Source organism: Monocercomonoides exilis, assembly GCF_001643675.1.
Source record: "Monocercomonoides exilis strain PA203 chromosome Unknown scaffold47-789622, whole genome shotgun sequence".
Lineage (NCBI taxonomy): Eukaryota > Preaxostyla > Oxymonadida > Polymastigidae > Monocercomonoides > Monocercomonoides exilis.
The window spans coordinates 709,044-736,576 of NW_027150592.1; the positions used below are offsets into that span (position 1 = coordinate 709,044).

The 27,533-nt window shown below is 37.2% G+C and overlaps 10 protein-coding genes across 10 annotated transcripts; 3 read left to right on the top strand and 7 right to left on the bottom strand.

Moving 5' to 3' along the window:
- Positions 1–749: 749 nt before the first annotated feature.
- MONOS_10655 (Stromal Membrane Associated Protein D) lies at positions 750–2,663 on the bottom strand. Its single transcript, XM_067863122.1, has 2 exons — positions 2,505–2,663; positions 750–2,420 (listed from the first exon to the last, which is right to left on the bottom strand). Exons 1-2 carry the CDS (start codon positions 2,584–2,586, stop codon positions 1,174–1,176), a joined length of 1,329 nt encoding a protein of 442 aa, XP_067721476.1. The 5' UTR covers positions 2,587–2,663; the 3' UTR covers positions 750–1,173.
- Positions 2,664–2,775: 112 nt separating this feature from the next.
- MONOS_10654 (putative cAMP-dependent protein kinase regulatory subunit) lies at positions 2,776–4,148 on the bottom strand. The gene is made up of 2 exons (XM_067863121.1): positions 3,815–4,148; positions 2,776–3,733 (listed from the first exon to the last, which is right to left on the bottom strand). Exons 1-2 carry the CDS (start codon positions 4,110–4,112, stop codon positions 2,955–2,957), a joined length of 1,077 nt encoding a protein of 358 aa, XP_067721477.1. The 5' UTR covers positions 4,113–4,148; the 3' UTR covers positions 2,776–2,954.
- Positions 4,149–4,750: 602 nt separating this feature from the next.
- Positions 4,751–8,641, top strand: MONOS_10653 (putative alpha glucosidase II; the record flags this gene model as incomplete). Its single annotated transcript, XM_067863120.1, has 1 exon — positions 4,751–8,641. One exon carries the CDS (start codon positions 4,751–4,753, stop codon positions 8,639–8,641), a length of 3,891 nt encoding a protein of 1,296 aa, XP_067721478.1.
- A 147-nt stretch (positions 8,642–8,788) lies between these two features.
- MONOS_10652 (putative vacuolar ATP synthase subunit f) lies at positions 8,789–9,632 on the bottom strand. The gene is made up of 5 exons (XM_067863119.1): positions 9,568–9,632; positions 9,411–9,492; positions 9,235–9,317; positions 9,094–9,177; positions 8,789–9,021 (listed from the first exon to the last, which is right to left on the bottom strand). Exons 1-5 carry the CDS (start codon positions 9,619–9,621, stop codon positions 8,953–8,955), a joined length of 372 nt encoding a protein of 123 aa, XP_067721479.1. The 5' UTR covers positions 9,622–9,632; the 3' UTR covers positions 8,789–8,952.
- Positions 9,633–9,979: 347 nt separating this feature from the next.
- On the top strand, positions 9,980–11,659 carry MONOS_10651 (putative CBS domain-containing protein; the record flags this gene model as incomplete). Its single annotated transcript, XM_067863118.1, has 5 exons — positions 9,980–10,130; positions 10,185–10,424; positions 10,487–10,650; positions 10,719–11,378; positions 11,480–11,659. 5 exons carry the CDS (start codon positions 9,980–9,982, stop codon positions 11,657–11,659), a joined length of 1,395 nt encoding a protein of 464 aa, XP_067721480.1.
- An 874-nt stretch (positions 11,660–12,533) lies between these two features.
- MONOS_10650 (putative NimA-related protein kinase 2) lies at positions 12,534–15,254 on the bottom strand (the record flags this gene model as incomplete). Its single annotated transcript, XM_067863117.1, has 5 exons — positions 12,534–14,517; positions 14,654–14,764; positions 14,853–15,005; positions 15,072–15,171; positions 15,238–15,254. 5 exons carry the CDS (start codon positions 15,252–15,254, stop codon positions 12,898–12,900), a joined length of 2,001 nt encoding a protein of 666 aa, XP_067721481.1. The 3' UTR covers positions 12,534–12,897.
- A 519-nt stretch (positions 15,255–15,773) lies between these two features.
- MONOS_10649 (uncharacterized protein) lies at positions 15,774–17,268 on the top strand (the record flags this gene model as incomplete). Its single annotated transcript, XM_067863115.1, has 2 exons — positions 15,774–15,792; positions 15,860–17,268. The coding sequence occupies 2 exons, from the start codon at positions 15,774–15,776 to the stop codon at positions 17,266–17,268; spliced, it is 1,428 nt and encodes a 475-aa protein (XP_067721482.1).
- A 176-nt stretch (positions 17,269–17,444) lies between these two features.
- MONOS_10648 (DPH6, diphthine-ammonia ligase) lies at positions 17,445–21,101 on the bottom strand (the record flags this gene model as incomplete). The annotated part of the gene is made up of 7 exons (XM_067863114.1): positions 17,445–17,655; positions 17,765–20,205; positions 20,319–20,502; positions 20,564–20,640; positions 20,687–20,771; positions 20,824–20,926; positions 20,981–21,101. 7 exons carry the CDS (start codon positions 21,099–21,101, stop codon positions 17,445–17,447), a joined length of 3,222 nt encoding a protein of 1,073 aa, XP_067721483.1.
- Positions 21,102–21,332: 231 nt separating this feature from the next.
- MONOS_10647 (F-actin capping protein, alpha subunit) lies at positions 21,333–22,873 on the bottom strand. Its single transcript, XM_067863113.1, has 7 exons — positions 22,748–22,873; positions 22,567–22,682; positions 22,424–22,513; positions 22,304–22,362; positions 22,088–22,234; positions 21,874–22,024; positions 21,333–21,781 (listed from the first exon to the last, which is right to left on the bottom strand). Exons 1-7 carry the CDS (start codon positions 22,851–22,853, stop codon positions 21,575–21,577), a joined length of 876 nt encoding a protein of 291 aa, XP_067721484.1. The 5' UTR covers positions 22,854–22,873; the 3' UTR covers positions 21,333–21,574.
- A 291-nt stretch (positions 22,874–23,164) lies between these two features.
- MONOS_10646 (F-actin-capping protein subunit beta) lies at positions 23,165–24,614 on the bottom strand. Its single transcript, XM_067863112.1, has 5 exons — positions 24,504–24,614; positions 24,325–24,462; positions 24,049–24,242; positions 23,830–23,999; positions 23,165–23,699 (listed from the first exon to the last, which is right to left on the bottom strand). The coding sequence occupies exons 1-5, from the start codon at positions 24,581–24,583 to the stop codon at positions 23,469–23,471; spliced, it is 813 nt and encodes a 270-aa protein (XP_067721485.1). The 5' UTR covers positions 24,584–24,614; the 3' UTR covers positions 23,165–23,468.
- Between the last annotated feature and the right edge of the window lie 2,919 nt (positions 24,615–27,533).

The following is a 27,533-nucleotide window of genomic DNA, read 5'->3' on the forward strand; positions in this document are numbered from 1 at the left end:
AAAATATTAACGACAATAAAAACAAAAAAAAAAGATTTATGACAATAAATTTAAAAACAAAAGGGTAAAGTGTAACTTATTGGGTCCGAAAATTTTCATAGAAATTATCTTGAATTATTTCTTAAATATACTTCATTGTTGAAAATTCGATTAATAAATGTGTAATTAAGTTTCAACGATTAACAAATAAGTTGTGAATTTCAGTTTCATTACCAAAAATAAAACCAGAATTTACAAATATTTACTGAAACATACAAAATTTTCTTCATTCTCCAACGAATTTTCTTCTTAAATTAACTTTAATCAAAAAATCCTCAAAAAAAAATTGTTGTTATTAACAGAATCTGAAGATATTTCATCATCTTTGAAGTTTTTTTTTCATTATCCATAAAAAATATTGAATGGATCTGTCCAACCTATTGAGTGATAATGATTTAAAAATAATGTTCTGATAGGATTTTTCAATAGAAATCATAATTTTTTTTTACAAAAAATATCATTCGATGAATGATGATATTCGAATGTGTCAAATTTGGTGAAACATTGATTATAATTCACAGTGAAAATCGGGACCCAATATGTTACATCTTACCAACAAAAGATGGCTTTTATTAAATAAAATGAATTTATTTAACTAATAGAAAATTTCGCTTTATACAAAAATAACAATTGGGAATTTATTTTTTCTTCAATTCTGAAATCTTTTTTGATTTTAATTAATCTTGGGGAATAAGAATATAGAACAGTCAAATGGATTGTATCTTTTCTTCCATTTGTTTTTTTACGAAGCGAAACAATTGAAGTACCACTTCAATCATGAAAAAAAAGTACAGACAACAATCAAGAAAGAATAATAAAAATAGTACAATAAAAAGACATATTTATAAAATAAGATGAAATATAAAACTGGACTATTGATTGAAACCTTCTTTCTTTATAAAGGCAAATAATAATAAAAAAACGAACAAAACATTCTCAAACTTAGAAAAAAATAACCACAGAAAGTGGTTATAATAAGTGAATTAGAACGGAATAAAATTAAAAAAATAATCAAAAAGATTTAATTGCCACGCATTTCATTTGCTCATTTATCTCATTATGCGTATAAACCCAATCTTTTCTTTTCTTTTCTTTTCTTTTCTTTTCTTTTGTGGGATATCAAAAAAAAAGAAATTACCATGGCCTTGCAGCAGGATACGGCTGCGACGGCCACACAGAAGCGCCAGCCGGCTGGCACATCATCTGCATCTGCGGCGACGGAATTGGAGACGGTGAAGGAGATCCAGCCCATCCTCCTCCGGGGCCGTACATCGCCTGCCCAACCATCGGCACACCAACTCCCATCTGCGCCTGGGGATGCGGCTGAAACATCGCCATGATCGACGCAGCATTCTGCTGAGTGGCCTCTTTCGAGGACACATTCATGTCAAGCACAAGACTAGGCTCGTCGTTGCTCACAGGCGCAAACCCTCCAAAGCCTGGCGCACCAGCAGGACCCAAGGCCCCCATCGGAGGCGCTGCGGGAGGCGGAGACGTGAAGGGCGAGAAAGAGACAGCCGGCGGAGAAGGCGTTGGAGAGGGGAATTTCGGAGATTGGGTGTTTGAAAAAGCTGGAGAGGGACTCTGGCTGTTTGACTTCACAGCCCCACCTCCGGACAATCGTGCTATTTCGGCATTAATATCGAATCCTGTTGGTTCAACATGCGGCTTTGTTTGAATTTGTACCAGATCTGGTTCATCAGATGTAACAACAACTTTGGCAGTTGATGACTGGGAAAGTCTTTGCTGTGGAGTGACTCTGGAAGGAGTTCCAGTTGAAGCTGGAGTCGAAGAAGCTCTGATAGAAGATGGTGCAGGTGAAGTGTATGGAGATGATGATGGTGTTACGCCTAATCTTGCTTCACGAAGCTGCTCAACCTGAGATTTTCGCTTTTCTCCAGAGTATTGCGCTGACTCCGCTGGAGATGGAGAAGAACTAAACTCAGAATGAACATTTGTTGAAGAAACACGCACAGGTGAAGGAGATGGCCTTTGTGAATCTTTAGGAGATGGAGATGGGGATGGAGATGGAGATGGAGCAACAGTTACTTGCCCAACTGGACGTCCAGGGAAAATCTGTGCATAAGCAGGTGGCACTGGTCCATCTGGACTTGCCCACATCTTTTTCACATATTTATTCCGAATAAATGTTCTACGCTCTCCTGGTGTGGTTGGTCGTTTATAATCCGCAGGAAGAAGCGCCTCCAAAAACGCGTTTGCTCTTTTATTTCCCATACTAACCATTGTTTTGACTTGTTCTTGATTCCACTGATCCATGTCTGTTGATTTCACAAATGAAGTCGTAGGGCCTAATGCGCGATGTTCCCCGCTACACGGATAGCAAATATAAATGCCAAAAGTGATTGAAGTCCATTTTGGATCTAAATAAAAACGCATCAATTTTTATTGCATCACAAAAATAAAATAAATGCTTCCAAGTTTTATTTACTTACGAAACAACAAACTTTTTTGTCCACAATCGGCACAAACACCATTTCCATCCAATTTCATTTGGCCAGCCAAAATTTTCTCGAATTGCTTATCCATTAATATATAAGAAAATCAAAAATATGCGTTGCAGGTTCCAACTAGAATGAAAAGGAATAACTTAACAAAAACGACTTTGATCAGAACCATACTCTATAATTGACATTTCGAGAAAACTGACATAGAAAGATAAAATTTCTGGAAAAATTTTATGATCCATTATCATACTCAAAGCAATAAAAATCAAAATGGCTTGCTGATTAAAAAATCTTGAAACATAAAAAATTATTTCAAAAAGAAATTCTCAGTCAATAAAAAACATTTCGACATGATAAAAGGAAATATGAAGTGTGGTGCTTATATAATGCAAAATAAGAAAAATTTGTTATTAAAATAGAAAATTAAAAACATAATACTTTATTATTCATTTATCCTTCTTTCTTTTTTTCTTCGTTTTTGCCACTTGTTTTTTCATCATCTTTACCCATTTCTTCCTTTTTTCTTCTCATCCATTCTTCATATTGATCAATATTTCTTTTCAGGATATCTTCGATAGGTCCTAACAGACGTTGAAATGCACTCTTTTCGAGTGTAAGGAATTTACATTTGGAGAGAGCAATAACAGACGCTTTACGAGTCATTTCTTCTGAAAGCAACGCAACTTCACCAAAGAATTCTCCTGATCCCAATTCTCCAACTTTTGTTGGTCCAACTGATGGATCTACCGTTCGTAACACTTCCACTCTTCCACTTTCGATAATGTAAAAACGAGTTCCAATATCTCCCTCAGCAACAACTACAATTCCTTGCTCGCATTCTTGAGGTTGAAGTGCGTCACAAAGAGTCTGTCGTTCATATTTGTCAAGTGAATCGAAAAATCTAACTTTCGAGATAAAATCTTGATATTTCATTCGCTTTTCCATGACTGTCTTCATCATAACATGCCTATATGTCGCTTGATCAATTGCCCAAAGTACGCAGTCTGTTGTAGCTTGTATTGTTGCAGCTCGTGGACAGTTGTGCATCAACGCAAGCTCACCGAAAGATTCTCCTGCGTTCAGATGAGATACCTTCACTGGCTCCGATGTCTTGTCTTGAGCTATTAAAACATCTACTTCACCAGAATCTATAACATAAAAATAGTCCCCTTTGTCGAATTGTCTTATAATAATATCATTTGCTTTTTTCTTCATCTCGAACATTGCATCTAAAAGTCAATTTTTTGAAAAAAATAAAGATAATTGCATTTTTTGTCAACTCTCATAAAAGGAAAATCATAACAACATACCAACAATCATTTCTTTTTGTTCTTCATCAAGAGCAAAAAATAGAAAGTTTGTTTTCGTAATTTCTCGTATTTTCGCTTTAGATTGCTCAGTTTTTTCAACAACTGATATTGTTTTTGTTTCATCATATTTAACGGTTGGAGGAGCGATAATTGCATGCCGCCGCCCGCTACGATAACGTCCAGAAGTTGTTGGAGGTCGTGGAGCCTCTGTTCCTTCTTCAAGCTCATCTGGAATTGCTGTTCGTTCTAGAATTGGAGATTTAGTTGGAGAAGGAGAGGACATTTCAGGAGTTGCCATTTATAAACACAAAGCCAAAATGGACCCAAAAACTAGATCAATCCCATTTATACATATGCATTATATGAGATTGGTAACTTTCTATTTGATGTTATTATTAAAAAAGATCTCAAATGTTTCATATGATCTTTATGCATTATGTTTTAACAAAAACAAATCGTGTTATTTCATTGAAAAAGAAAAACATTTTTCTAACAAAGAAGAAGTTATTGACCGATGCAATTTTACCAACATATGTCTTACATGCATCTTATCATAAAGACAATGCCATGCAAAAAATTATACTTCACTAATCATGATGAACTTCAAAGGCTCAAAAAAATTGGAAAGAATATTTTTGCAATAACTCTTTTCACTTATATAAAAAAGATAAAAAAGTCTTTTGAAAATGCTCCGAAAGTCATGTGATAAATTTCACAGGTATATTCATTTAAACAATGTTTTTATCAATTCACTTTTCCAAAAAGTTTCCCACTTTTAAATTTGTTTGAATAATGATTGTGTTGTTACTGCTGTTGCTATCATTTTTTGTCCTTTCTGTGGACAGAACAAAATATATGGTGTATGAGGAATCAGGATTTTACAGAAGAAACAGATCATTATTTCCTGGAGCTGCACCATTTTATCTATCTCCAAATATGACTGTTCACAACTCTTCAATAACTGGGATCGTTATAAATAGACTTGAATCAGTTATTCTTTCTTACACATTTTCCTTTTATGAGGAAGGGATTGTTCGCTTTACTCTCTTTGAAGAAGATGGGTTGTATATACGATTGCCGATTTCTGATGTCTTGATAGATTATGTTGAGCCATGTCCAATTTCAGCAACGAAAGATAATGAAACAATGACTATTAAATTTGGAAATTATCAGATGAAAATTTATTTCAAACGATTTTTGTTTGAACTTAGTGATGAAAATGGCGTTTACATGATGCTTAACAAAAATAAGATGTTCAATTTCGAACATTACAGAGAACGTCCAAGATGGATGCCAGAAGTTACTGTGAAATCTTCATCTATAAAAGGAAAAGAATCAACGGTGACAGTTCCATCAACGACTGCTGTTAGACGAAAGCCACTTTCTTTGCCAATTCCTGGAAAGTATCCTGCCGAAACAGATAATATGTGGGAAGAGACCTGGCGTGGGTTCACAGATTCGAAGCCTCGAGGCCCATCTTCCTTGGGATTGGAAGTGACATTTGTTGGAATGAGTGATGTTCACGGATTGCCTGAACGAGCGACCACTTTGTCTCTTCCAACCACAAAGGGAAGAGACCCAGTCATCAGAGAGCCTATTCGCTTATATAACACCGATGTCTTCCAATACGAGATGGACTCGCTCCAGCCGCTGTATGGCTCCATCCCGCTGGTTGTTGGGCGGCATCCGATGACAGGCAGAGCAGCTGGCTGCCTGTGGCTGAATGCAGCAGACACGTGGGTCGACATTGAGAAGGAGCGGGGCACTGACACATTCAGCACAAGCGTCATTGATGCTGAGACGGGAGAAATGTACACGAAGAACGGAAGACCTGCAATCAAGACGAACATCACTGTGCATTTCATTAGCGAGGCCGGTCGGATGGACGTGCTGTGCTGGCCAGGCAACAACAGAAAGAGCAAAAACCAGAGCAAAATGAAAAGCACAGAGGAAATGAAGCAACAGCAACAGAAGAATGAATCAATCAAAGAGAACGAATCAGCATCAAACAAAACATCTGTCAATACAACAGCAAACAACACATCAACAAGCAATTCATCTTCAGCCAACAGTCAGCCATTTCACGACAGAGGGCATTATCTCACCGGCATAGCTTCCGTCATGTGGAAGTATGCTCGGCTGACGGGTGCTCCGTGTCTGCCTCCTCTCTTTGCACTGGGCTACCACCAATGTCGATGGAACTATTTCACCGACGCCGAAGTGAGCGGGATTGTGGCTGGGTTTGACGAGCACCGCATTCCGATGGATGTGGTGTGGCTGGATGTGGAGCACACAGAGAGGAAGAAGTACTTCACGTGGAATAGGCTCAGCTTTCCCGAGCCTGTGGTTATGCAGGAGAAGATGGCGCAGATGGGGCTGAAGCTGGTGACGATTGTTGATCCGCATGTGAAGCAGGAGGGAGGTTACCCCGTGGGCGGTGAGGCCGGCGTGAACGGCTTCCTCATCCGCACTAGCGACGGCGAGACACCCTTCGAAGGTAACTGCTGGCCAGGTATCTCAGTCTACCCGGACTTCCTCGACCCCACAACACGCTATTGGTGGAGCGAGTATTTCTCCGCTGCACCTCGACGATTCGGAGAATCTTCTGAGATACTGCAGGCGACGGGGCAGGCGTGGAGCGCATCGACGCTTGGCACGCCCATATTGCACCACTGGAACGATATGAACGAGCCAACCGTATTTGACGGACCGGAGACTTCGATGCCGAAGGACTGCCTGCATTTGGATGGAAGAGAGCATCGCGAGGTGCACAATGTGTTTGGACACCACTTTGTGATGGCGACTCATCAAGGGATGAGCACAAGATACGCCTTCACTTCGAAGACACAATACCAGTCATCTTCAGCAGCTGCCTCTGCCACTGCACGGAAGCACTCTCAACCGCTGCCGATGCAGGCAGAGCGGCCGTTCATCCTCACTCGCTCGTTCTTTGCAGGCACACAGCGCTATGCAGCCATGTGGACAGGCGACAACACAGCCAGCTGGAGCCAGCTGAGAGGAGGGATAGCGATGCTGCTGACGATTTCGGTGAGCGGGTTCCCGTTTGTTGGCACAGACATCGGCGGCTTCTTCTTTGACCCCACGCCTGAGCTGATGATCAGATGGTACCAGGCTGCTGCATTCACCCCGTTCTTCCGGTCGCATGCCCATCTGGACACGAAACACAGAGAGCCGTGGATGTTTGAAGCAACCGACAAGGACATCATGAGAGAAGCCATCATTGGCAGATACAAGCTGCTCCCGCTGTTCTACACGCTCTTCCACGAGGCGGCTGATGTTGGGCTGCCAGTCATGCGGCCTGTGTGGATGGAGTGCGCGTGGGAGCTGCCTCGCACGACGGATACGAGCGAAATTGCAGGATTCAAGCAGCATACAACTGAAAATGTTGAGGAATCGAAGAAACAGAATGAAGGGAATACAGAAGATAATGATGAGCAACAAGAAGCCTCAACAAATTCTTCAAATGAATCAGATGAAAATAAGAAAACCGAACAAACAAACAGCACAAAGCCGAACGAGAAGCTTTTGGAAGAAAGAAAAAAAGCAGCAAAACTACGAAAAGAAGAGAAGAAGAGAGAAAAATTACGAACGGAGCATTTTTATGCCGACGAAGAGACGTTTATGGTTGGATCATCACTTTATGTTGTTCCCATCACAGAGTCTGGAATCAAAACAAAGACGATCTATCTTCCACCCTATCGCAATCCAGATGCGCTCAGCAGAGACACAAAAGAAGCAGACGAATTATCAGAGCCTTCTTTTTCACCAAACATCACACAGCCTCCTGTTGACCGAAGTGGCTGTCTGCTATGGTATTCACATGCAACTGGAAGAAGCTACAATGCGTGCCGCAGCCACCCCATTCAGATGGCTGTGCGGCGCAGTCACATTCCAGTCTTCCAGCGCGGCGGGTCGGTTGTGCCGACGTGGCAGCGCTACCGACGCTCCTCGTTCCACATGATCAACGACCCACTCACGCTGATTGTGGCACCTGATGGCAACGGACAGGCAGAAGGAGAGCTGTTTATGGACGATGGGCACTCACACGCATGGGCAGCGCTGGGACACATGGCGAGGAGAAGGTTCAGGATGAGGAAGCATGTGTTTGATGTGCTGGACGAGGCAGAGAAAGTTGCCAATAACACAAGCACATCCACAACTACGGGAAGTAATGAAGCTCAAAAGAAGACGAGCTTACTGGGAAAACTGTTTGGGAAAGGAGCAGGAAAAGCAGAAGTTGGATCGAAAAAGCCGTCAAAGCCCACAGCTACGCTGACAATCACAAACAGAGACATTCCTCAGCCGCCTGTTGGCTTCAGACACATCACAAGCACAGACTACTATGCAGGGCTGATTTCTTCGATGCGCCAGGCAGCTGCACAAGTATCAGCACTGTCATCAAACAGGACATCTTCTCCTTCATCTTCTAATTCTAATTCTTCTTCTAATTCAAGCACAAATACATCAGCGTATGATGCAGCAGTTGATGCAGCGATTGAGTCTGTCTTTGAGCCTCTTGTGTTTCCACCATTTATCGACTCAGACTCACCGCCACTGCAGTCGACGTGGGCAGAGATCAAAGAAAGAAGCTGGGTGGAGAAGATCATTCTGCGGGGGCAGCCTACAGAGCCATTCAAAGCTGTGCTGCGTATTAAAAAACAGAAAGAACAGGGAAAGAATGAAGAAAAATTGGTTGAGGAGATTCCAATTGCTTTTGAATATACACCACACAGCAACACTGCAACGCTTGTTATTCCGAAACAGGCGAGAACATGCGAAGATTGGGATATTGTCATTACAATTTAGCATGATTGTTTTGTAACTCAATTTATTCTTTGTTGTTTCATTTCACACTTTGGTTAATTTTTTCGTTCAGAAACTTGCGTTATGTTATTCCACTGCTTTTTCGTTTCTTCCATTTCATTAAATGTGATATAATGAATATTTATTGTGTATTTTTTCTTTTATTTCAATTTTTTTCGAAAATACATAAGTGAAGGTTTTATGAAAATGAAACGAAGTGGACTTTGGTGGTGAATAAGTCTTTGAAACAGTAAATATTGAAGCGAAGAAGAGAAGAAAATAAGACAGAATGTTTTGTGATTTTCAGTTTCCAATCAACGCTCAGCTCTAACAGAGCACAGTCTTTGAGCTCTTCTGAGGATAGCATCTTTGGAGGAGTCGTACTAAGAATTTGAATTAATTCCGATTGAATCGCGTTTTAAAAAAACATATTTAAAGAACAAAAAGGATCACACTTCTTTTTCTTTCCCTGGAACCTCCAAAATAGCGGGCAATGGAGAAGAAAAGTCTTCAATTGTTTCTCGGATCATCTCAGCAATCTAAAAAACATGAATAATTAATATTAACAAAGCAAAAGGAAGAAAAGGAGTTGATACATGTTGAGTAATAATTAAAATTCCAATATCTGGACGTGTAGTGAATTTATGAAAAGCTTCTGCAACTTGGTCTTGAGTGGTTTCTTAAAAAAGACAATATTATTTAAATTCAATTTATTTTCAAAGACAAAGTCAATATATTCATTATCCTCCAAATGGAAATTAACAATGCTAACTGGAATCAACAATAAAGTAATTTGTGTTGTGAGAATTGTCCATGTTGCCAAGCCCGGTGAGCAAAAGACCAGTGACCAAATCCTGAAATAGAATGCAAATAGAAGAATTTTCAAAGTTCATATTTTAATAAAATTAAAGTTAAGCTCGGCGGAATACTTCTTCTCCAATTACAGCAATCAGTAAGCTTCCTTCGCGCACTCTTTTTGTCATTCGTCTTAATTGATGGTATCGATCAAACTTTTTTTCTGAAAACGAAAAATATTCTAACAATTTGAATGAAACATGAATATTTCTATAAAATGAGATTCATTTCAAGAGCAAAGAAGAGCTTTTATCAATTTGAAAAAGTTGATAAACTTCACCAAAGAATATATCAGATTTCTTAACATTAATCAAATAAAACACATAAATGGAAAATATATATATTTTTTTATTGATAAAAATTTTTGTTTTATACAAAATTATTGAGAATCAAAAAAGTGTTTTTTTTTTGTGAGAAAAAAAAAAATTATTCGTTTTTTATTTGTAGAACGATCTAAACATCCGCTTTTTCTTGGCGGAACTGCACATGGACGAACAAATATTAGAGGAAAAATTGCCAATAGATGATTTTTTGAAAGTGCATACAGCTTATGATCTTTTACCAGAAAGCGGAAAGGTGGTTGTGATTGATGTTGGTCTTTCCATTAGTAGTGCCTTTCAGGCTCTTGCTGAAAATGGTTTGTCGCATTTACTGGCTTTAAAAAAATAGTGTGTAAATGGTTTGCTCATAGGAATAACTTCTGCTCCTCTATGGGACGGAAAACGTCAAGAATACAGTGGAATGCTAACTGTGACTGATATGGCTGAACTTTTGATTGAATTCTACACATTTCTGACAAAAGAAGAATTTGAGACAAGTTTGGACATTGTCACAATTAGAGAATGGAATCGAACACGCCGTATGAAGCCAGTTGTTAAAAAAACAGAAGGCTCAGGAGGAACAGTGACAGAAGAGAAACTTCAACTTGCCCGTTTGATTGCCTTTCATTTTTTAGTAAAGGACATAAGTAATTTTTGTAATTATCACTGTTAGCTCGCACACCACTGATATTTGTCCATCCTGAAGCATCGTTATACGATACTGCAAAGGCACTTCTCGCACATCACATTCACAGGGGTCCAGTTTTGGACACTGATACAAACACCGTTCTCCATGTCATTACTCATGCAAGGATCATTCGCTATCTTGTTTCTCATGTTTGTTTATTTTTTTTTTTTCAAATAGTTTGTGAAGTCTTTTTTAATTGTTACTGTTTGATAATCAGTGGAAAAGTGATCGTCGGCTCTTACAGCGTACAATGTCATCGCTTGGCATAGGCGTTTTTGCGAAGCTTGGAAACCAGGAAGAGACAAAAGACAATTCTGAAGAAAGTCAAAAAGGGCAAGACGATGAAAAACCAGAGAACAAAGAATTCTTGTCAGGCGAAGAAAAATCATCAACAAGTGAAAATGATCCAAAGGAAGAGGAGAAAGCAGACGAGGCATCAAAAGCTAAGAAAGAGCAGAGAGAGGTGCAAGGCGACGAAGTGGTGTGTGTGTCGTCGAGTGCGACAGTCATTGAAGTTCTGCGGCTGATGCAGCGGAAGCATCTGTCAGCTGTGCCTGTTGTTGAAGGCGTCGGCTGTGAGAAGGAAAACGAGATGGTTCCACCTCATCTGCAGGCGAAGTGGAAGAAGGAGGCGGAAGAAAAGGAGAAGGAGAAGGGGAAAGAGAGTGAAGGAGGAGAAGAGAAGAAAGAAAAGGAACAGAAAGAAGATGAAAGAGAAGCGGAGATGAATGCGACGGGCAGCAATGGAGCACGAAAGAGAGGGAAAGTTGTGGGGCTGTATTCGCTTTCAGACATTCGTTATCTTCCATTGCATCGTCTGCACTCTGCTTTGTCGATGAATGTGATGCAAGCACTGCGAACGAGAAGAGGACTAAATGTTTGCGACTTTTGTTTTTTTAATGTGTAACTTTCTTTCTTTTCTTTTCTTTTCATTTCTTTTCTTTTCTTTGTATATTCATTCATTCATTCATTAATCAGATCCCTCCTCTCGTCGATGGCCAGCCGAAAGTGCACACGTGCCACCGGAACGACAAGCTGGTGGATGTGCTGAAGATTCTGGCAGGCAACAACATCCACCGGGCAGTTGTTGTTGACGACGAAGGGTGTCTCGACGGCGTCATCTCAGTCAACGACATCCTCCGCTTCTTCACTTCATAAGAATGAATGGAGGGGGGAAAGAATTGAATAAAAAATTAAATAAAATAATTTTATTTTATTTTATTTTAATCTTTGTTTGTTGATTGATTGATTGGTTGGTTGATTGAAGGCATTAATTGTGGAATCTTATTTTTGAGTTTATTTTATATTATTTTTTTATATTTCACTTCTTTCTTTCTCTTTCTCTTTCTCTTTCTCTTTCTCTTTCTCTTTCTCTTTCTCTTTCTCTTTCTCTTTCTCTTTCTCTTTCTCTTTCTCTTTCTCTTTCTCTTTCTCTTTCTCTTTCTCTTTCTCTTTCTCTTTCTCTTTCTCTTTCTCTTTCTCTTTCTCTTTCTCTTTCTCTTTCTCTTTCTCTTTCTCTTTCTTTGTCTTTCTTTCTCTTTATCTTTCTCTTTATTTCAATTATTTCGTTGAACATTATCTTTATATCAACTATATCCACTTTTTTTTTTTATATTTTAATGAAACGAAAAAAAGTCAAAATGTTGTATTTGATCTCTTTTTCTCGTTCTTTCATCAAGCCTAACAGATGCTTCTGTTTCAAGCACATCACAAATTCAGTCGATTCTTTTGATTTGAACTTTTAAATGAATGTGGTTGTTATTCAATTTCTTTCTGATTTCTTATTTCTTCCTTCTTCCTTCTTCCTTCTTCCTTTTTCCCACTTTTTATTCTTATTAATTCTCTCCCCTCATCTGCAAGTTTTCGTTCTCCTTCTTTTTTGAAGTGTTATTTTTTAGTGAAGTGAGAATCCTTCTTTTTCTATTCTAATTAATATTCTTTCTTTCTTTCCTTCTTTTTCTTCTTTTTTTAAATTTAAAAAAAAAAGTCCATATTTCAGATAAATAAAAAAAACAAAAACAAACATAAGCAGTTTCTAGAAAAGCTACAAGTGTTTAGAAATAGACAGCAGCGCGAAGTGGATGGAAATTGCTGCTTGCAAATGAAAAAGAAAGTGAAAAATAAAAAGAAAAATAAAATGAAAAAATATCAAAATGCTTTTTTTATAAAGGCTGAAAGAATAAGAAAGGAAAAGATAGGAAGAAAGAAAAAGAAAGAAAAAGAAAGAAAGAAAGAAATTGAGCGATTGAGCGAGAACAAACAAGATTAAACCAGTCAAGTAGATACAATTACTTCTGTTACTATACATACACGAGAAAAGGAGGGGAAAAATAAAAGAAATAAAATAAAAAAAGAAATATATACAAAAAAGAGAGTAGAAAACACATAAAAGAAGATTAAGCAAGGCGTGAAGTGGGAATGCGCTGGGACGGGCGAGGCGCAGGTTGCTGTCTGGAAAGAATGGAATACAACGATGTTGGTCTTGATGAAATAGGACGAGAAGAAGAAGAAGATGATGATGAAGAGGAAGAGGAAGAAGAAGAACGATAGCCAATTGGCCCATTAATCGAAGACCTGACAGGATGTGCTGGGGGTAGGCGCGGGTCTCTGTGATAGGCAGCACTATAAGCAGAAGAAGAGGAAGAAGAAGAGGAGGAGGAAGAAGAAGTACCAGGAGTAGAAGAACGAACAGAGGAACGAGAAGAAGAAGAACCAGAAGAAGAAGAAGGTCTGCCAGAAGAAGGCGTTGAACGAGAAGAGGCAGAGCCAGGGCGAGGCGATATGCTCAGAGAAGGACGCGAAAGCGAAGGAATTGGAATTGAAAAGCGCTGGTGGCTGGATGGGATGTGCTCATGTTCAGAAGGATGAGAAGAAGAAGAAGAAGAAGAAGAAGAGGAGGAGGAGGAGGAAGAGGAGGAAGAAATAGAAGAATGAGAAGAATGAGGAAGAGAAGAGTGGGAAACAGAAGAAGAAGATGTCGAATGTGGAAGATGATCAATGGATGAAACATGAGAAGAAGAGGAAGAAGGAAGAGGAACAAAAGAAATGTGAGGATTTTGAGCAGCAGAAGAGGAAGAAGAAGAGGAAGAGGAAGAAGATGATGATGAACCTGCCCCAGATATTCTGGAAGCTGATGAAGGCCTTGAAAGATTAGTTGCAGAAGCAGAAGAAGAAGACGACGAAGAAGACGTAACAGACGAATGATGGCTAATTGCAGAAACCGATCTCACAATAGACGGTTTTGCATCTTCTGTTGAGGAAGAGGAAGAGACTGCTTCAGAAGCATGTGGCATTGGCAGCTGCTTCACTGAAGGTGTTGGAGTGATCGACGAAGGCGTGCTTGGCTTAGAGGCGGATGAGTACGACACAGAACTCGGAGGGGGAGTAACCGACCGTCCAATCGCTGAAGAGGAAGAGGAAGAAGAGGAAGAAGAAGATGATGACGATGAAGCAATACCTAAATGCGACCTTTGCCCTTCTCCATCTGCACTCATCGCATTCATCGCACTCACAGCGCCCACAGACTTCGCTCTTCCAGCATCGTGTGGCGTGGCCAGCTTGTCTCCATCGCCATAAGCCGGCGCCGGCAGCCTCAGCTGCTTCGAAATGCGCGAAATCTCGCGGGGAATTTTGATCGTGCTTTTCAGCACAAACGTCGGGGACGACTTCATCGGCGTGTGCGTCTTCACTTTGTCCTGGAGGAAGTCGATCCGCAGCTGCTCCACTTTCTCCTTCACGATCGGCAGCGCCAGCACCCTGTCCACATTCCACCTTCTCTCCGGGTCCACAATAAGCAGGTTGCTCACCACGTCTTTGATCTCCTTCGAGTATATTGGCGGAGGAGGAGTGTATTTGCCTGACTTCACAGCTCGTGATAGCGCTTGCATTGAGCTCCCGTCAAAGGGGCGGGTGAGTGTTAGAAGCTCGTAGAGGACTACGCCCAGAGACCACGCATCGCTTTTCGCATTGTAAGGGCGGTTGGAAAAGATTTCTGGTGAGATGTAATAGGGCGTTCCCTAAATTTAATGAAAAGAATTGAATATGTGTGTGTGTTTTCATGCAAAATGAAAGAAAGTGTAATTTATACAAAATATAAAAATAATGTTAATTGCATCGCTAAATATAGTTATAGAAAATTTTACTGTGACAAACAATGCTGGTGCGTGCAAGTGCGTTACTACTTCTCAGAATCTTAGCAACGCCAAGATCTCCTAATTTAATCACTCTTCCTGTTGAAATAAACACGTTCGCGCTTTTTATGTCCTTTATTCGCAAAATGTTATTAAAAATTTCAATTAATTGAAGAAAAAATATTTTAACAAATTCCACAATTTGAATATTCGTAGCACACTCTATGAAGTACATTTTGCTTGTGAAGAAACGATAAAGCACGACACATCTGAATAAAATATATCCAAATAACATCTTCTGAAAAGTACCGCCGTGCTGTTTTTGCTGTCTTTATTTTATTCAGAATGTCGCCATCTTCCGCAAATTCAGTTATCTGAATTATTTTTTCAAATTTTGGCATATTTGATGCAAAAAGAAGAATAAAAAGAAGAGATCATACAATATACAATTTATCATTTTCAACAAATGCTTCTCTATATCTCGTTATGTTTGGATGCTTTACAGATGCCAGAAGTCGAATTTCATTCATGGCATCTTCTCTAATGTAATTCAGAACATTCAAATAAAAGTATGCAAAAAGAAAATTTGCATATAGTTCTATATACCTTTCCTTTTGAGACATGTATCGAATTGAAATTTCTTTCAAACAATATCTAAGATTGATCAATATTTAAAATTGTATTTAACAAGAAAAAAAACAATTATTTGCTGTAGCAATGAAATTTACAACGCATACATTTTACCATCTACATTTCTACGGACTTGATGACTTCAAAGTTAAAAATGTGAAAAAAAACACAGAAAAATATTAGAGTGTTTAAAAACTCAACTTTAATAAACAAAAAATTTTAGCATCCCAGACCAAGATCCAAAACTTCCTTTCCCCAAAAATTTTAAAAAAGTGAATGCCTTTACAGACATCTTAAAGGGGAATAATTGCTTTAAGTTTTTCAAATAATAATCCCTTTATAATTTGAATTTCCATTTCGTTATTTCATTTTGAAAATGGTTGACTGACATGTTATAAGCATTGCATTGATAAAAAATTTGCAATCAATCACTGCATTCAAAAACTCACACCCATTAGAAACAAAACTATTTCAATTTTTGAGAATTAATTTTTTTTTTCTCGTAGTTGTTTATGGATTACAAGCAAGAGGGTATGAAACATTTTCTATCTTTATTTTGTTTATAAAATAAAAAAATTGTTTTGATTTTTGGTGCAAGAATTTATCAAACCGCCATTATCTTTTGATGCAGTTATCATTGACGATCCCAGACCACCTCCAATTTCTTACAGAGCAATTTATAAAAGACAGAAAGAATTAAAGGAAGCTTCGATTTCTCAAAATCCAGTTAGCGTTTCACGGCCACCATTAAGAAAGACATCAAAATTAAGTGAAGATCCTTCTGCTTTGAGAAGTAAAAAGATGGATACACAAAAAGACTCCACTTTGGAGAGAAATGGAACTGCTATTATTATAACTCCAAAGCCGTCAGTTGGCAGAGCAGGCAATCCTCTTTCGACACCTGCAATTGTTTCAACAAAAAATAATTTCAAACATCAGAACGTATCGCCAAGAATCAACACGCAGCAGGCAGATAAAATTGAGAAGCAAGAACAACCCATAAAAATTCAAGACAAGCACGAATCCACTGAAGCTAAAACAAATCAACGTTCAACAACATCTGCCAAAAAATCAATCATTTCTCCAAAAGCAGATTTTATACAGGAAAAAAAAATTCCTCAGCCACCGTCTCCTGCTCCATTAAAACTGGTCACATCACAAGATCAGCACAATTTTTTTGTCACAACGCTTCGCAACGACGAGCCAATCATCATTCAAGACTCCAATTCATTTAACCCCTCTTCTTCCATTTCAATGACAACAACACCAAAACCAACAAAGTCTCGTGGTGGGTTTTCCAAAGATTTGACCGAATCTCCGTTTCCTCCGCCTCTTCCTGCATATGAATACCGTTCTTCTCTTCATTCATCTTCTAACTCCACAGCCTCTTTTGGAAAATCTGCATTTTGCTCTTCTTCAGACACGGTGCTTCTTCCCCTTTCGCGCAAGCAGCGCGACTGGATGGTCGGCCGGGTGATTGAAAGAGAAGGCATAGACATCATGACAGACTCTCTCGTCAACAAAGCCCAACGATCCGGCATTGAAAGTGGCTCAAGCACAGCCAGGAATGAGTCTTATGCTTCATCTGCTTCATCTGCTCCATCAGTAGATCAGCGCTCCACTCAGAAGTTAGTTAGCACGCCGATAAAATTGCCTCCGTATTCGTCTTCAACAAGCCGTTCTTCAACTGCATCCACGACTTGGCTTGGATCAGCTCGCCAGTCACGAACAATCGGCACGCCAACAGCAAAACATACAAACACACCTTCCACTCCTCCAACATATTACAGAACATCCCTCAACCCTCAGACGCCTTCTTCCTTCTCTGCAACTAGCTCCTCGACGTCTTTCCCATTCTCCTCTTCGTTCGAGTCTGAGCCGCCTCAAACACTTCATCCGTCTGTCCCTTACACATACACCCCATCAGCGCGGTCGCCAGCACATTTTAACACATTTCTCATTCGCACAGCATCACAGCCGCAACTCCACACGCATTTGTCTGCTTGACGGGAGAATGCAAGTGACTTCATTAAATTGCTCTTATTGAAAAATATGCTTTAGATGTTATAATGGAGATTGAACTGTGGTTGCTGTAATACAAACCCGCTAAATATATATGCTTCGAATTAAGCAAATGGCAGATAAAAAATGAAAATTAACTCACTAAATAAATAAAGTTTTTATTACTCAAAAGAGCGAGAAGCCGCGAATGAAATGGAGCAAAAGTTCTGAGAATCTGAATTGAGTGTGTCTGCCCACGTGATGCATGGCTCTGTGTGAGGAAAATGTCCTTTTTGGATGTTTTGAAGCATCTCGACAAAACTTGGACCAAATTCTGAGGAAGACAGGCAGCATATTTCGATGTTGCATACATCGGAAGTGTTCAGAGAATGCCTGAGGTTAAAAAAAAAATGCGATTAATGGCAATGTTAAAAAATATTAATGTATTGCAGAAATAAAATAAAATATAAAAAAATAAATTCAACAATACAATAAGCCAAACTGGTTAATCACTGAACCCAAATGTCTGAAAACGCTTTCTGCAAGTTCTGAATATATGCTCTTGCAATCCGTTGCAGCTGCTTCTGTTTGTTTTCCTTCTGAAGAAGAAGAGGAAGGGGAAGAAGAAGACTCAGAATGAGGCATCGCTCTTTGCGAGATCAGCACATGGCCAGCAGCACACAGCTGTGCAACTGCGCGGTATTCGCAGGAGAGTTTGAAGGGCAAAGGAACATCTTTGTACTCCACTCGAAATGCAGCTGTCTCTGGCTGGTTTGGAAGCCTGCACAGGATTGATTCTAAGCTCATGCATTTTGTTTCGTTCTGTTCGTTTTTTGCTGAATTTGTTGAGAGTTTTTCTTTTTCTTCTTCTTTTTCTTCATCATTTTTCTGTTCTTCTGCTTCCATCTCACGTTTAACTTGTTTTATTGCAGAGCTAACAAAGCTCTGTGCAAAAAGAGTTGGAATAATATTTACATGAAATCGCAACTGATTTGAAAGAAGTGAAGAAAGTTGAGTGGAAGAGCAGTCCACAGACGAAGACGAAGAAGAAGAAGGGTGATTGATATGTATTATTTGTACAAGAGTTGGCGGAAGAGATTCCAAAAGCTTAACCTGAGCAGAGGTTAGTTTTAAAAGTTCCATGATATCTTCATTGAACAAATAATCGTCTTCCTCTTCCTCTTCTTCCTCTTCTTCGTTACTATCATCCTCCTCCTCGTCTTCTTCTATTTCGAGTCCTTCTTTTTCTCTCTCTTCTTTTTCTTTCTGTCTAATCGTCCACACAACAGATCCTTTTTTCTTCTTCAATTTGAAATAGAAGAGTTCAGGATGCTCGTAAATCTCTCTCTCTTTCTTTTTTTTCTGGAATCGCTCGTTGAAAAGAGCAATCAATGCAAAACGCACAAAGTCAATGGGATCAAAGGCTTCCGTACAGCGTGAGCAAGTCTTCTGGTATTCCACAAAACTTCTATCAAACTCAATTTCTTCAGCATTTTTCGCCTGTGAAGAAAGCTGCTGCTGTTCTTCAACAGCAATGCAAACTGTCAGTTGAAGAAGATTGGATATAAAATCGACCGAACTGGAGTTGCATTCATTGGCAAAGGAATAAAGAGAGCGGAAGATTGCAAGGGGAAGAGAAAGACTCGAAGAAGCAAACGACAGCTCAACCTCTGAAGTGCTTTGCTTCTGTTTAGATGTATCTCTTTTTTCCTTTCCTACTTCTGTTTCTGTTTCTGCTTCTCCTGCTGTTGCTTCTTCTGTTGGACTTAGTGGAATTCCCTCTTCTTTTGGTTTGTGTTTGTTATTTAACTGGTCAGTTGACGAATTTCCCAAGCAATTGAAAGGCACAGCATCTGAACAGAAAGTGAGTGCATCTGCTTCTCTGATGTGGCTAACAGGCCATCCGTTGAGCGATGGAAACAGAGGCTGCAGCGACAAGACACGCACACACTGATGAGAAGGAAAATGGTTAACTGGAGCTGTTGAGGAGGACGAAATCTGATCTGCTGAATGAAGACGACAGATTGCATGAAGTGTGCACAAAGCAGATTCGCAACAAAAATTGGATTTGCCTCCAAAACTAATGTTAGATACAGGAAATGATTGAGGAACAGTAGTGCGTTCAGGCTGTGAAGAGAACAGAATGTCTGAGAGGGCACTGCGAATCAACGCTGTAATTGAGTCAATGGTGCCAAATTCTGAAGGGTTGATGTGAATGCGGAGCGAAATGACGTTTTCTCGGAGAATAGAGCTGATGTGTGCTGGGGCTAGTTCCGAGTCTGTTTCTAAAGAATGCGGATGAATTCTTTGCTTAATTGAGAGAGCCAACTGGTGAAGAAGTGAAGTGATGCAGTTGGACAGAAATTGCTCAGACGAAACTTGATCAGAACTCGAAGAAGAACTGGACATTTTTTCGTTAATGGCATCCGAAGATAGAATATGAGTGAATGTTGCGAAATATGATGCGCATGAAGAGTGTGACGCTTCCAATGAGTTTCTTGTTGAGCCTTCTTCGTGAATTGGAGGAAGTGGTGTGAAGAACTTAGCCAGCAGAGCCAGGTCTTTGTGAGATGGAACAGGAACTGGAGTGACAATTCGAAGAGAATGAGAGCTGGATGAAGGAAGCGAAGGAAAAGTTTCATGCTCTGAAGATTGATTGCGCTCATCAATGGGAGGAGGCGCACTAAACACGAGGTACCCAGGCGGATCAAACAGACGATCGTCTCCGTCAATCACACGCCAGGCACAAAACTCTTTGAGATCATTTTTTTCTACTTTGTCTGAATCCTTCTTGGTTACACAATTATCGGAAATTGGAGATGAAGATCTGATGAGATAAGCATTCCAGTGCAATGAGCCGTATCTAAAAAGGGCAGGACAGTCACAAACAAGTGTTTCATACTCTCCTCCTTCTCCACATACGTTCACACCATATTGTTTGTGCTGAATGAATAAACATAAAAAAATAACAAGAAAATACAGGGAAATTATTTTTTTGAGTAATTTGATACAAACGCAACAAATATCAATCAATTATAATAAAAATAAAAATGTACCGCGTTCATTAATAGTGTAAATACTTCATCAAGCCTCTTTCCAAGTATTTTTCGTGGTGGTAATCCTGCAGCAGCAACTTTCACCAAAATCGCATTAACCCCATCTTCTAGCATCGAATTAAGCAAAATTGGTTGGGGGATGTGCCATAGAAGTGAAACGTTCTGCAAGCCAAGACGAGAACAACTTTTTTTGATGTTATTTATTAAAATATTCATGCATATTTTATGAAATATAGACAGCATACACATTTTCAACTCTTTCCCTCTGATAATCAGATGCTATGGCGCCTGTTGAAACATATTGCAGTTGTGGAAATTTGTCCTGTCAAAGGAAAGTCTTTTTGATTTTAATCAAATAATATGCACACTTTGACAGATGACAAAAGCAAAAACATGTCCTCAACCTCATCTCCACTTGTTTCTGTGTATTCCATATTCAAGGATTTTGATTTTCTGCACAAGAAAAAAAAATTATGATAAAAATTATCATTTATAAAGTCAAAACCCCGTAATAATCTTTCTGAAAAATTGCACCCCAATACATTTTTCTTGTGAAACAACACCAAGTGTACCTACACTCTGAAACATATAGCTATCAAGTTCTTCCACTTTACAAAAAGACAATAATAAATAAAAAAACGAATAAATAAAAATAGAAGCACCTCCATCTGGTGGACTTAAAGAAGCAATTGCAACTAAAGAAAGTCCAGCTTTTTTGCATTGCAACAAATTGTAGATGCTGTCCTTTCCTCCAGAAACGAGTCCACAAAGTTGATTAATCATTATTATGGGACATATGTATGCGATTTCAGAATGAATTAATACAAAAAAAGTTTGATAAATCAATCTGTTTTTAAAAAATTAGCTTGTTAATCATTGATAAAATAAAATGTAATTGTTTTATGAAGACAAAAGATTCAAAGATTAATTTGTTTGTTCTGAAAAGGAAAGCAAATGCAAGATAGAAATTTTATTGATGCATGTATTATTCTGACTGTGATAAAATAAAAAAATACTTAGATAACTTTGGGCACTCTGTTATTATAAAAGTAAAAAAGTAATAGAGACAGAAATAAAAAATTCTTCAAAATATGAACAATATGAGAACGAGAAAGATCGAATAATATAGCTGATTAAATTGAGATGAAGCGTTAAAGGCAATGAAAGAAATGCGACACGGAAATAGTCTGCTTCTTTTTATTCATTTTTATTTCAAATTCATAAAATAGCGCGGTTCATTTCACCTGCATTTGTCCTTACTTTGGCATGATATTTGACATATTTCCTTGCAAAGCAAACACATCCCAGTTAATCTTTGTCTTTGAGCGAGGAAGTTTCATTCGAAGTGCTCTGAAAGAAGATTCTGCAAGGCGGATAAAGGATTCGTCGATGGATTGCTGGAACTTCTGCTCTTCAGAAATGATGGCATTCTTCACATCCTTTGCAATCTGTGCCAAGTTTTCCTAAATATAAAGAAAGAAGCACAATCACATTAAAACATAAAATTGAAGTTTATAGAAAATGATTTGAAATTATAGTTCAAATGAAAGCAAACGCTTGCATTTATTTTCCTCTCTGCTCTATCCTCGGTGTTAAGATGAACATTTCCAGCTTCAAAGAAATGTGCAGCAACAGACATCTCTCCAGAAAGCTGGTGCTTATCCTCACTAAGTTCAAGTATCCACGTGGATTTCCACTGCCCTCCCCTTAAATGAAAAAATCAACATAACCAATTTTTTTATTGTAAAATGCTAAAAATAACTGCATACCACATTGATTTTGGATTAACTTTAGTGGAGTTTATGCAAATAATAATTGCTTTTCCGCCATCATCTGAGTCGCTTGCGAATACTGAGCAAACGCCATCGGGGAAGTGATCGCTAACATATTTTGTTATTGCATCATCGATGGCTTTGCTATTGAATCACGAAGTATATACAGTTACTCTCAAGTCTCATTTTTCCAAAAAAAAAAAAAAATCAAACCGAAGTGGTTCGTGTTCTGCTGTGGATTCTTCTTCAAGGGGTTGCACATCTGTTACAGTCTGATATTTAAAATGATTGAATCAATATTTCATCTTCTTTTTTAGCATTAAGAATGCAAGCCTTTGTTGAATGATCATATGTAATGATACGCTTTCCTCTTGGATCAAGGTAGTGCGTGTCATCAAGTTCTCCAAATTGACAAATTAGCATCTTTAATAGATCGATATATTCAAAAATTTTTGTATTGGAGAATAAAATCAAACTTTCTCTTTTGTTTCAGGAATTGTAACAACTTGATATTGTTCGATATGTCTCTGGTGGAAATATTGCTCCTTCAAAGGGCTTAAATCTTTCGAATCTCCAACAATTGTTTCGAGTGCTGAAAGTTTTGACACACGAAAATGAAGAAATATCATTCAAAAATTTTTCCAAAGATTATCAAACCTTGATATACATCATTTTCTTCCTGTGGAGGAGATGAAAGAATAAATCTCCCAATTGTTTCTTGGAAGTCAGTTTCTTCATCAATGGGCTGTTCTTCCTCAGTCATGTTTTTCTGTTCAACCGTATGGGTTGATCGATATAAAGCAACAATTATTATTAATGAGCAACATTTTTTTCAATAAACGTCCAAAGCATCCACATACGTGTTAATAAAAAAGTTGATTAGAAAATAGAAAAAGAGATAAATAATCTCAATGCGAAAATGAATCGTTTTTGTTGAAGAAGAAATTGTTAAGAAAAGGATTATCAATCATTTTTCCAATATTTCTCCTGTGAAAATAATATTTTTGAATCTTCTTTAAATAACTCTTTTATTTAACCTATTTCAAAATGTTAAAACAAATGTAATTTACCAAATTTGTTTGTAATATGCGCTTCTTTACGAATATCAATGAGTCAGAAATGAGATGATGATTAATGAAAGAGCATTAACACTCAGACAGATGAAACGACAAACAATGCTTTCATAGGGAAAAAATAATAATAATTAAAAACAGAAGAAAAGAAAAATTATTGGAAAGAAACTTTATAATTCTTGCGCGCACAAAAAAGACAGAAACTCTACATTATAATAAAATGCATTTTGAATAAAAATAAATTTCTTTTCTCCATTCGGATCAAATGGAAGGGATACACAAAGACAGGTTAAAGGAAGTTGGATTTAAGAAAGCGGATCAGAGGAAGGTGATTCTCCAATTGGAAGTACCATTTTTGTCGATGCTTTAAATCTCAGCTCCTGTACAGAACGCAGATCGCTGACAATTCCCTTCACTCTCCCAAAATATACTGTCTCAATGTGAGATCGCATCTGATTTTCACTTTCCTCCACCATCATTCCCATAGTTTTCGCTTGTTGTGCTGGTGTAGTGGCATGAACTCCGAGTTTTTCAAACTAAGATTAATAATAATGGAATGTGAAATTGTATAAAAACAATCAATAAAAAATTTGGATGTTTGTGTTTATTAAAAAGATAATGATAATAAAGAGAATGAAAGTGTGACATATCCAAAAAAAGTAAAACCTTTCTTGTAAGATTGCCAGATAGATCAACAGGTGAGATGCCAAGGGATAAAGATATTGCTGTTGTAAGTCTAAAATCATATGCGCTTGAGTCAGTTGTTGATTTTGTTATTTTGAAAAAGTGGCTGCTATTCCAAGTTCCTTTTTGATGAGTTTCTCGACTGTCATAATCTGAAAAACATAAAATATTTATTGAATGTTTGAAAATATATATATATACCTTTCTTTAAAAGGACGCATGCTGCCATTCCTTCACCAGATTCCCATGCATAGACAGATGAGTATCCGCCTTCGTAATATACTTGCAAATATTTTTCGAAAAGACCATTAGCTTCTATTTCAAGTGATCGAAGTTTATCAGACGGGAGAAGACCTTCTTCGAGTGGTGGAAAGTATTGATTTGAATATGGCGAACTTTATATTTAATGAATATAAACAATATGTTTTTAATTTCCAATATATTTTTTTGTTATAAAAAATCTGTGAATTTTCATACCGATATGAATCTCCATCGCGATTGTAATCGCAAATTATAAAATCTCTTCCAACAGTTGTATCTGTTTCAGTTTTCAAAGGAACTTCAATGTGCTGCAAAAGCTTTTCTGTTAGATCATCTGCCAAATACATCAGATCTCTGGAGAGAAATGAACCTTATGGAAAATGTATTTTTCAAACCCTAATGTTTGTTCAATCGTTGAAGGTGGCATTCTTCGAGTCAGATTCATGCAAGCCGTAAAACGATCGTCTGCAGACATTTTGATTTTTTTCTTTCGGCTATTGATCGATAACCATAATACAATAAGACAGATTTTCAGAAAATTGGAGATGTTGAAAGTGAAAACTTCTTAAATTGAATTTGTGCTATATATTTCTTTATCAATATGAATTAAAAAAAGGAGACGGACAAAAATACCCACATTGTCCACACAAGAAAAAAAAGAAAAAAAAAGTTTTAATTCATGTACCCTTCCTTCAGTACAAATGTCTTAGAGATTCCTCGTCCAATTTCCAATAAACAAATATGAAATAACATTTCAAATTAAAAGTGTTCAACAAATGGTATAATAATGAGCAAGTTTCCGTTGTAGTTATTACGCTGTCAAATGTTGAAATTTGTGGATTTGATCTCAGAATTGTATTGAAATGGATATATTGAAGAGTTTTTCATTGATAATCAAAACCGATATCGAAATTGCTTTTCTAAACACTGTTCTATCATCATTTTATTTGTTTCCATTTGAATGGAAAATACTTTTGTTCACCCAATTCATTTCAATTTTTCATTTTCCATTTCTATCTTCTTTAACAGTCAAACAAATCAACCTGAAATAAAATAGAAAAAATGAGGAAATCAACAACAACGAAATCCATCAATAATGCAAACATAGTCAATTCTCATTCTCTGTCAAAAACTGCTTCAAAATATGAATAATTAAATTAATTCCTTTTTTAAGAATTTTTCGCTGAGAGTTTTCCATATTTTTCTATAAAATTCCATTTCCATATTTCCCGTTGAAGTCAAATCCAAATCTTAAGGTGCAATTGCAGAAAAAGTTTGTAATTCCATTTCTCAAACAAAAACATCTCAATGATGATTAGCTATTGGTTTGATCAGATCTATCAAAAGATTTGTCTAACTGGATTGTCCTTAAGTATCGATTGCTTTATAGAAACTTTTGCAAAGGTTGATCTTTTATAAAACTAAACAATCAGTTTTGTAGGTTTTGCTTTGATTTTTTAAAAGATAATCAACTTTTTTTTGTTATTTTCATAATTTGTGAAATGATAATCCGTTGCAAATACAAAAAACATATCCTTTAACAAACAGAATGAGAATGAACACCAGAAACAAGCTAGAAGATGAAACTTATGTGCAATGCCTTTCAGACAAAATTTTAAGTTAGCTCAATTTTTCTTTTTTTAAAAATGAGAAATTTAATTTATTTTTTAATTTCTTTGTGAAGAATTATTTGACGATTTCGAACATTGCGCTACAAATGTACAAAAACAAAAAATCGAAGAAATGAATGCATTAATTGAAGAAATGAATGAAAAAGAATATAATTTGATTTTTACAATCGAACTGTTTAATAAAGTCGACAAAATGATTGAAGGAAAGAATCAGGCTTCTGGGAATATCTTTTTATTGTTGAAGCATATTGGATACAACAAAACAATGAAACATATATTTAATGATGGCTTCATCAATTCTTCGTTAAGTACAAGAATTGAAAAGTTGATTTTCAAAGAAAACCAGAAAAATGAAGAAGAAAACGTAAATCAGTTGATTTGCCTTTGTGAATGTTGTTTATTTTTGCGAAATGATGAAGATGATTGTTCAGAGGAATTAGTTCATATTTGCGTGTCTTGTCTTCTGAAAGTTGCACTGAGGAAAGAGGAATGTGAGCAAGCACAAAGAGAAGTGGAAATGGCTTTAGTTGCATTGAGCAATATCGGGGCATGGGTGGTATGATTTCTTTTCTTCTTTTTTCTTTTTGTTGTTATAAAATTGTATTTGATGTTTATTCGATATTTGTAATTTTTCGAAATAGGAAATGAAAGAAGATTTGTTTTTGGATGAGCTCAAAGAGGTTATCAAGCATCATGAGGAGCATCTTAACCTTACTCAAGTTGCGTATCAATCAGCTTGGATGTCTTTGATAAACAGACTATGGAACGACAAAAGCTTGGAAGAAGTGGTTGTGAATGAACTGCATTTTGTTCGAGAAGCAGTTAGAGAGTTGGAATACCTATTAATGCGTGTTGATTGGAAGGAAACAGGAAACGAAATCAAAGAAACGAAAGAAATGAAGTTAATTTGGAGATGGATCGTTTCACTTGGAAATTTATTTTGTGCTTCGTCCTTATGGAAAAATGAATATATTGAGCTGATTCAATGTCTTGCTAAGATTTGCATCGCAGCAAGAGAAAAAAAACGAAAAGTTTTTTCCCAGTGCATTTCTACTTTTCGTGTGATTACACAACCGTATAATGCACATATTTATTATTTGCTTGATGGAGGTGCTTTTGATCTTCTTATGGAGGAAATTCAGCAATCTACGTTACAAGATGGAATTGCAGGTAATTGCTTAGATTTCTTTTTGCGTATTTCTGCTAGAGCGAATAAAAAGATGGATAATGAAATTAACGAAGCAAAAAGAAAGGCAAAAAGAAAGGAGATATTTGAAAAGATGGAAGAAGAAGGATTCGAAGATATAATCACAAGCTTTCTCGAAAACATTCCATTCATTAACAAAAATTATTATTTAGTATTATCATTTAATATTTCAGATTATTTGGTGAATATTTAAATCATATGTGCTTTTAGGACTTTGCTTGTTTGAGACTTATTTATATAAATGTTTTTGCTTTTATTTTTATTAGAAAAGAAGAAAATTGATGTTTTATTTCATTCCAAAAATACATTTGTTACGAATTATTTTGCTTTATAATTTTTGTTCCACAGACTATTTTCTTTTATTTTTAGAAATTATTTAATTTTTCTTCATTTTTTGCATGATGATGTGAGACTTATTATGTTATTATAGCAGGAAAAGTTGGAACAAATCGTTGTTTTTATCTAAAATATTTCTCCATTTCAATGGCGCCAAAAAAAGAAAAGAAAAAGAAAAGAAAAAAAAAAAAGAAAAGAAAAGAAAAAAGAAAAAGAAAAGAAAAAAGAAAAAGAAAAGAAAAAAAAAACTC

Bases quoted from the DNA above. Each gene is read 5' to 3' on its own strand.
- MONOS_10652 (XM_067863119.1), bottom strand. From the start codon at position 9,621: ATGACAAAAAGAGTGCGCGAAGGAAGCTTACTGATTGCTGTAATTGGA. The intron at 9,178-9,234 runs GTATCAACTCCT...CATGTTTTTTAG, and splicing joins TTTTAATTATTACTCAACAT to ATTGCTGAGATGATCCGAGA. The intron at 9,022-9,093 runs GTGTGATCCTTT...TCAAATTCTTAG, and splicing joins TTCCAGGGAAAGAAAAAGAA to TACGACTCCTCCAAAGATGC.
- MONOS_10646 (XM_067863112.1), bottom strand. From the start codon at position 24,583: ATGTCTGCAGACGATCGTTTTACGGCTTGCATGAATCTGACTCGAAGA. The intron at 24,463-24,503 runs GTTTGAAAAATA...ATTTCTCTCCAG, and splicing joins ACGATTGAACAAACATTAGG to AGATCTGATGTATTTGGCAG. The intron at 23,700-23,829 runs GTTTTACTTTTT...TATTAATCTTAG, and splicing joins CTGGCAATCTTACAAGAAAG to TTTGAAAAACTCGGAGTTCA.
- MONOS_10647 (XM_067863113.1), bottom strand. From the start codon at position 22,853: ATGACTGAGGAAGAACAGCCCATTGATGAAGAAACTGACTTCCAAGAA. The intron at 22,683-22,747 runs GTTTGATAATCT...CAAAACTTTCAG, and splicing joins AGAAAATGATGTATATCAAG to CACTCGAAACAATTGTTGGA. The intron at 21,782-21,873 runs GTTTGCTTTCAT...CTTTATATTTAG, and splicing joins AGAGGAAAATAAATGCAAGC to GAAAACTTGGCACAGATTGC.
- MONOS_10654 (XM_067863121.1), bottom strand. From the start codon at position 4,112: ATGGCAACTCCTGAAATGTCCTCTCCTTCTCCAACTAAATCTCCAATT. The intron at 3,734-3,814 runs GTATGTTGTTAT...ATTGACTTTTAG, and splicing joins ACAAAAAGAAATGATTGTTG to ATGCAATGTTCGAGATGAAG.
- MONOS_10655 (XM_067863122.1), bottom strand. From the start codon at position 2,586: ATGGATAAGCAATTCGAGAAAATTTTGGCTGGCCAAATGAAATTGGAT. The intron at 2,421-2,504 runs GTTTGTTGTTTC...GTTTTTATTTAG, and splicing joins TGCCGATTGTGGACAAAAAA to ATCCAAAATGGACTTCAATC.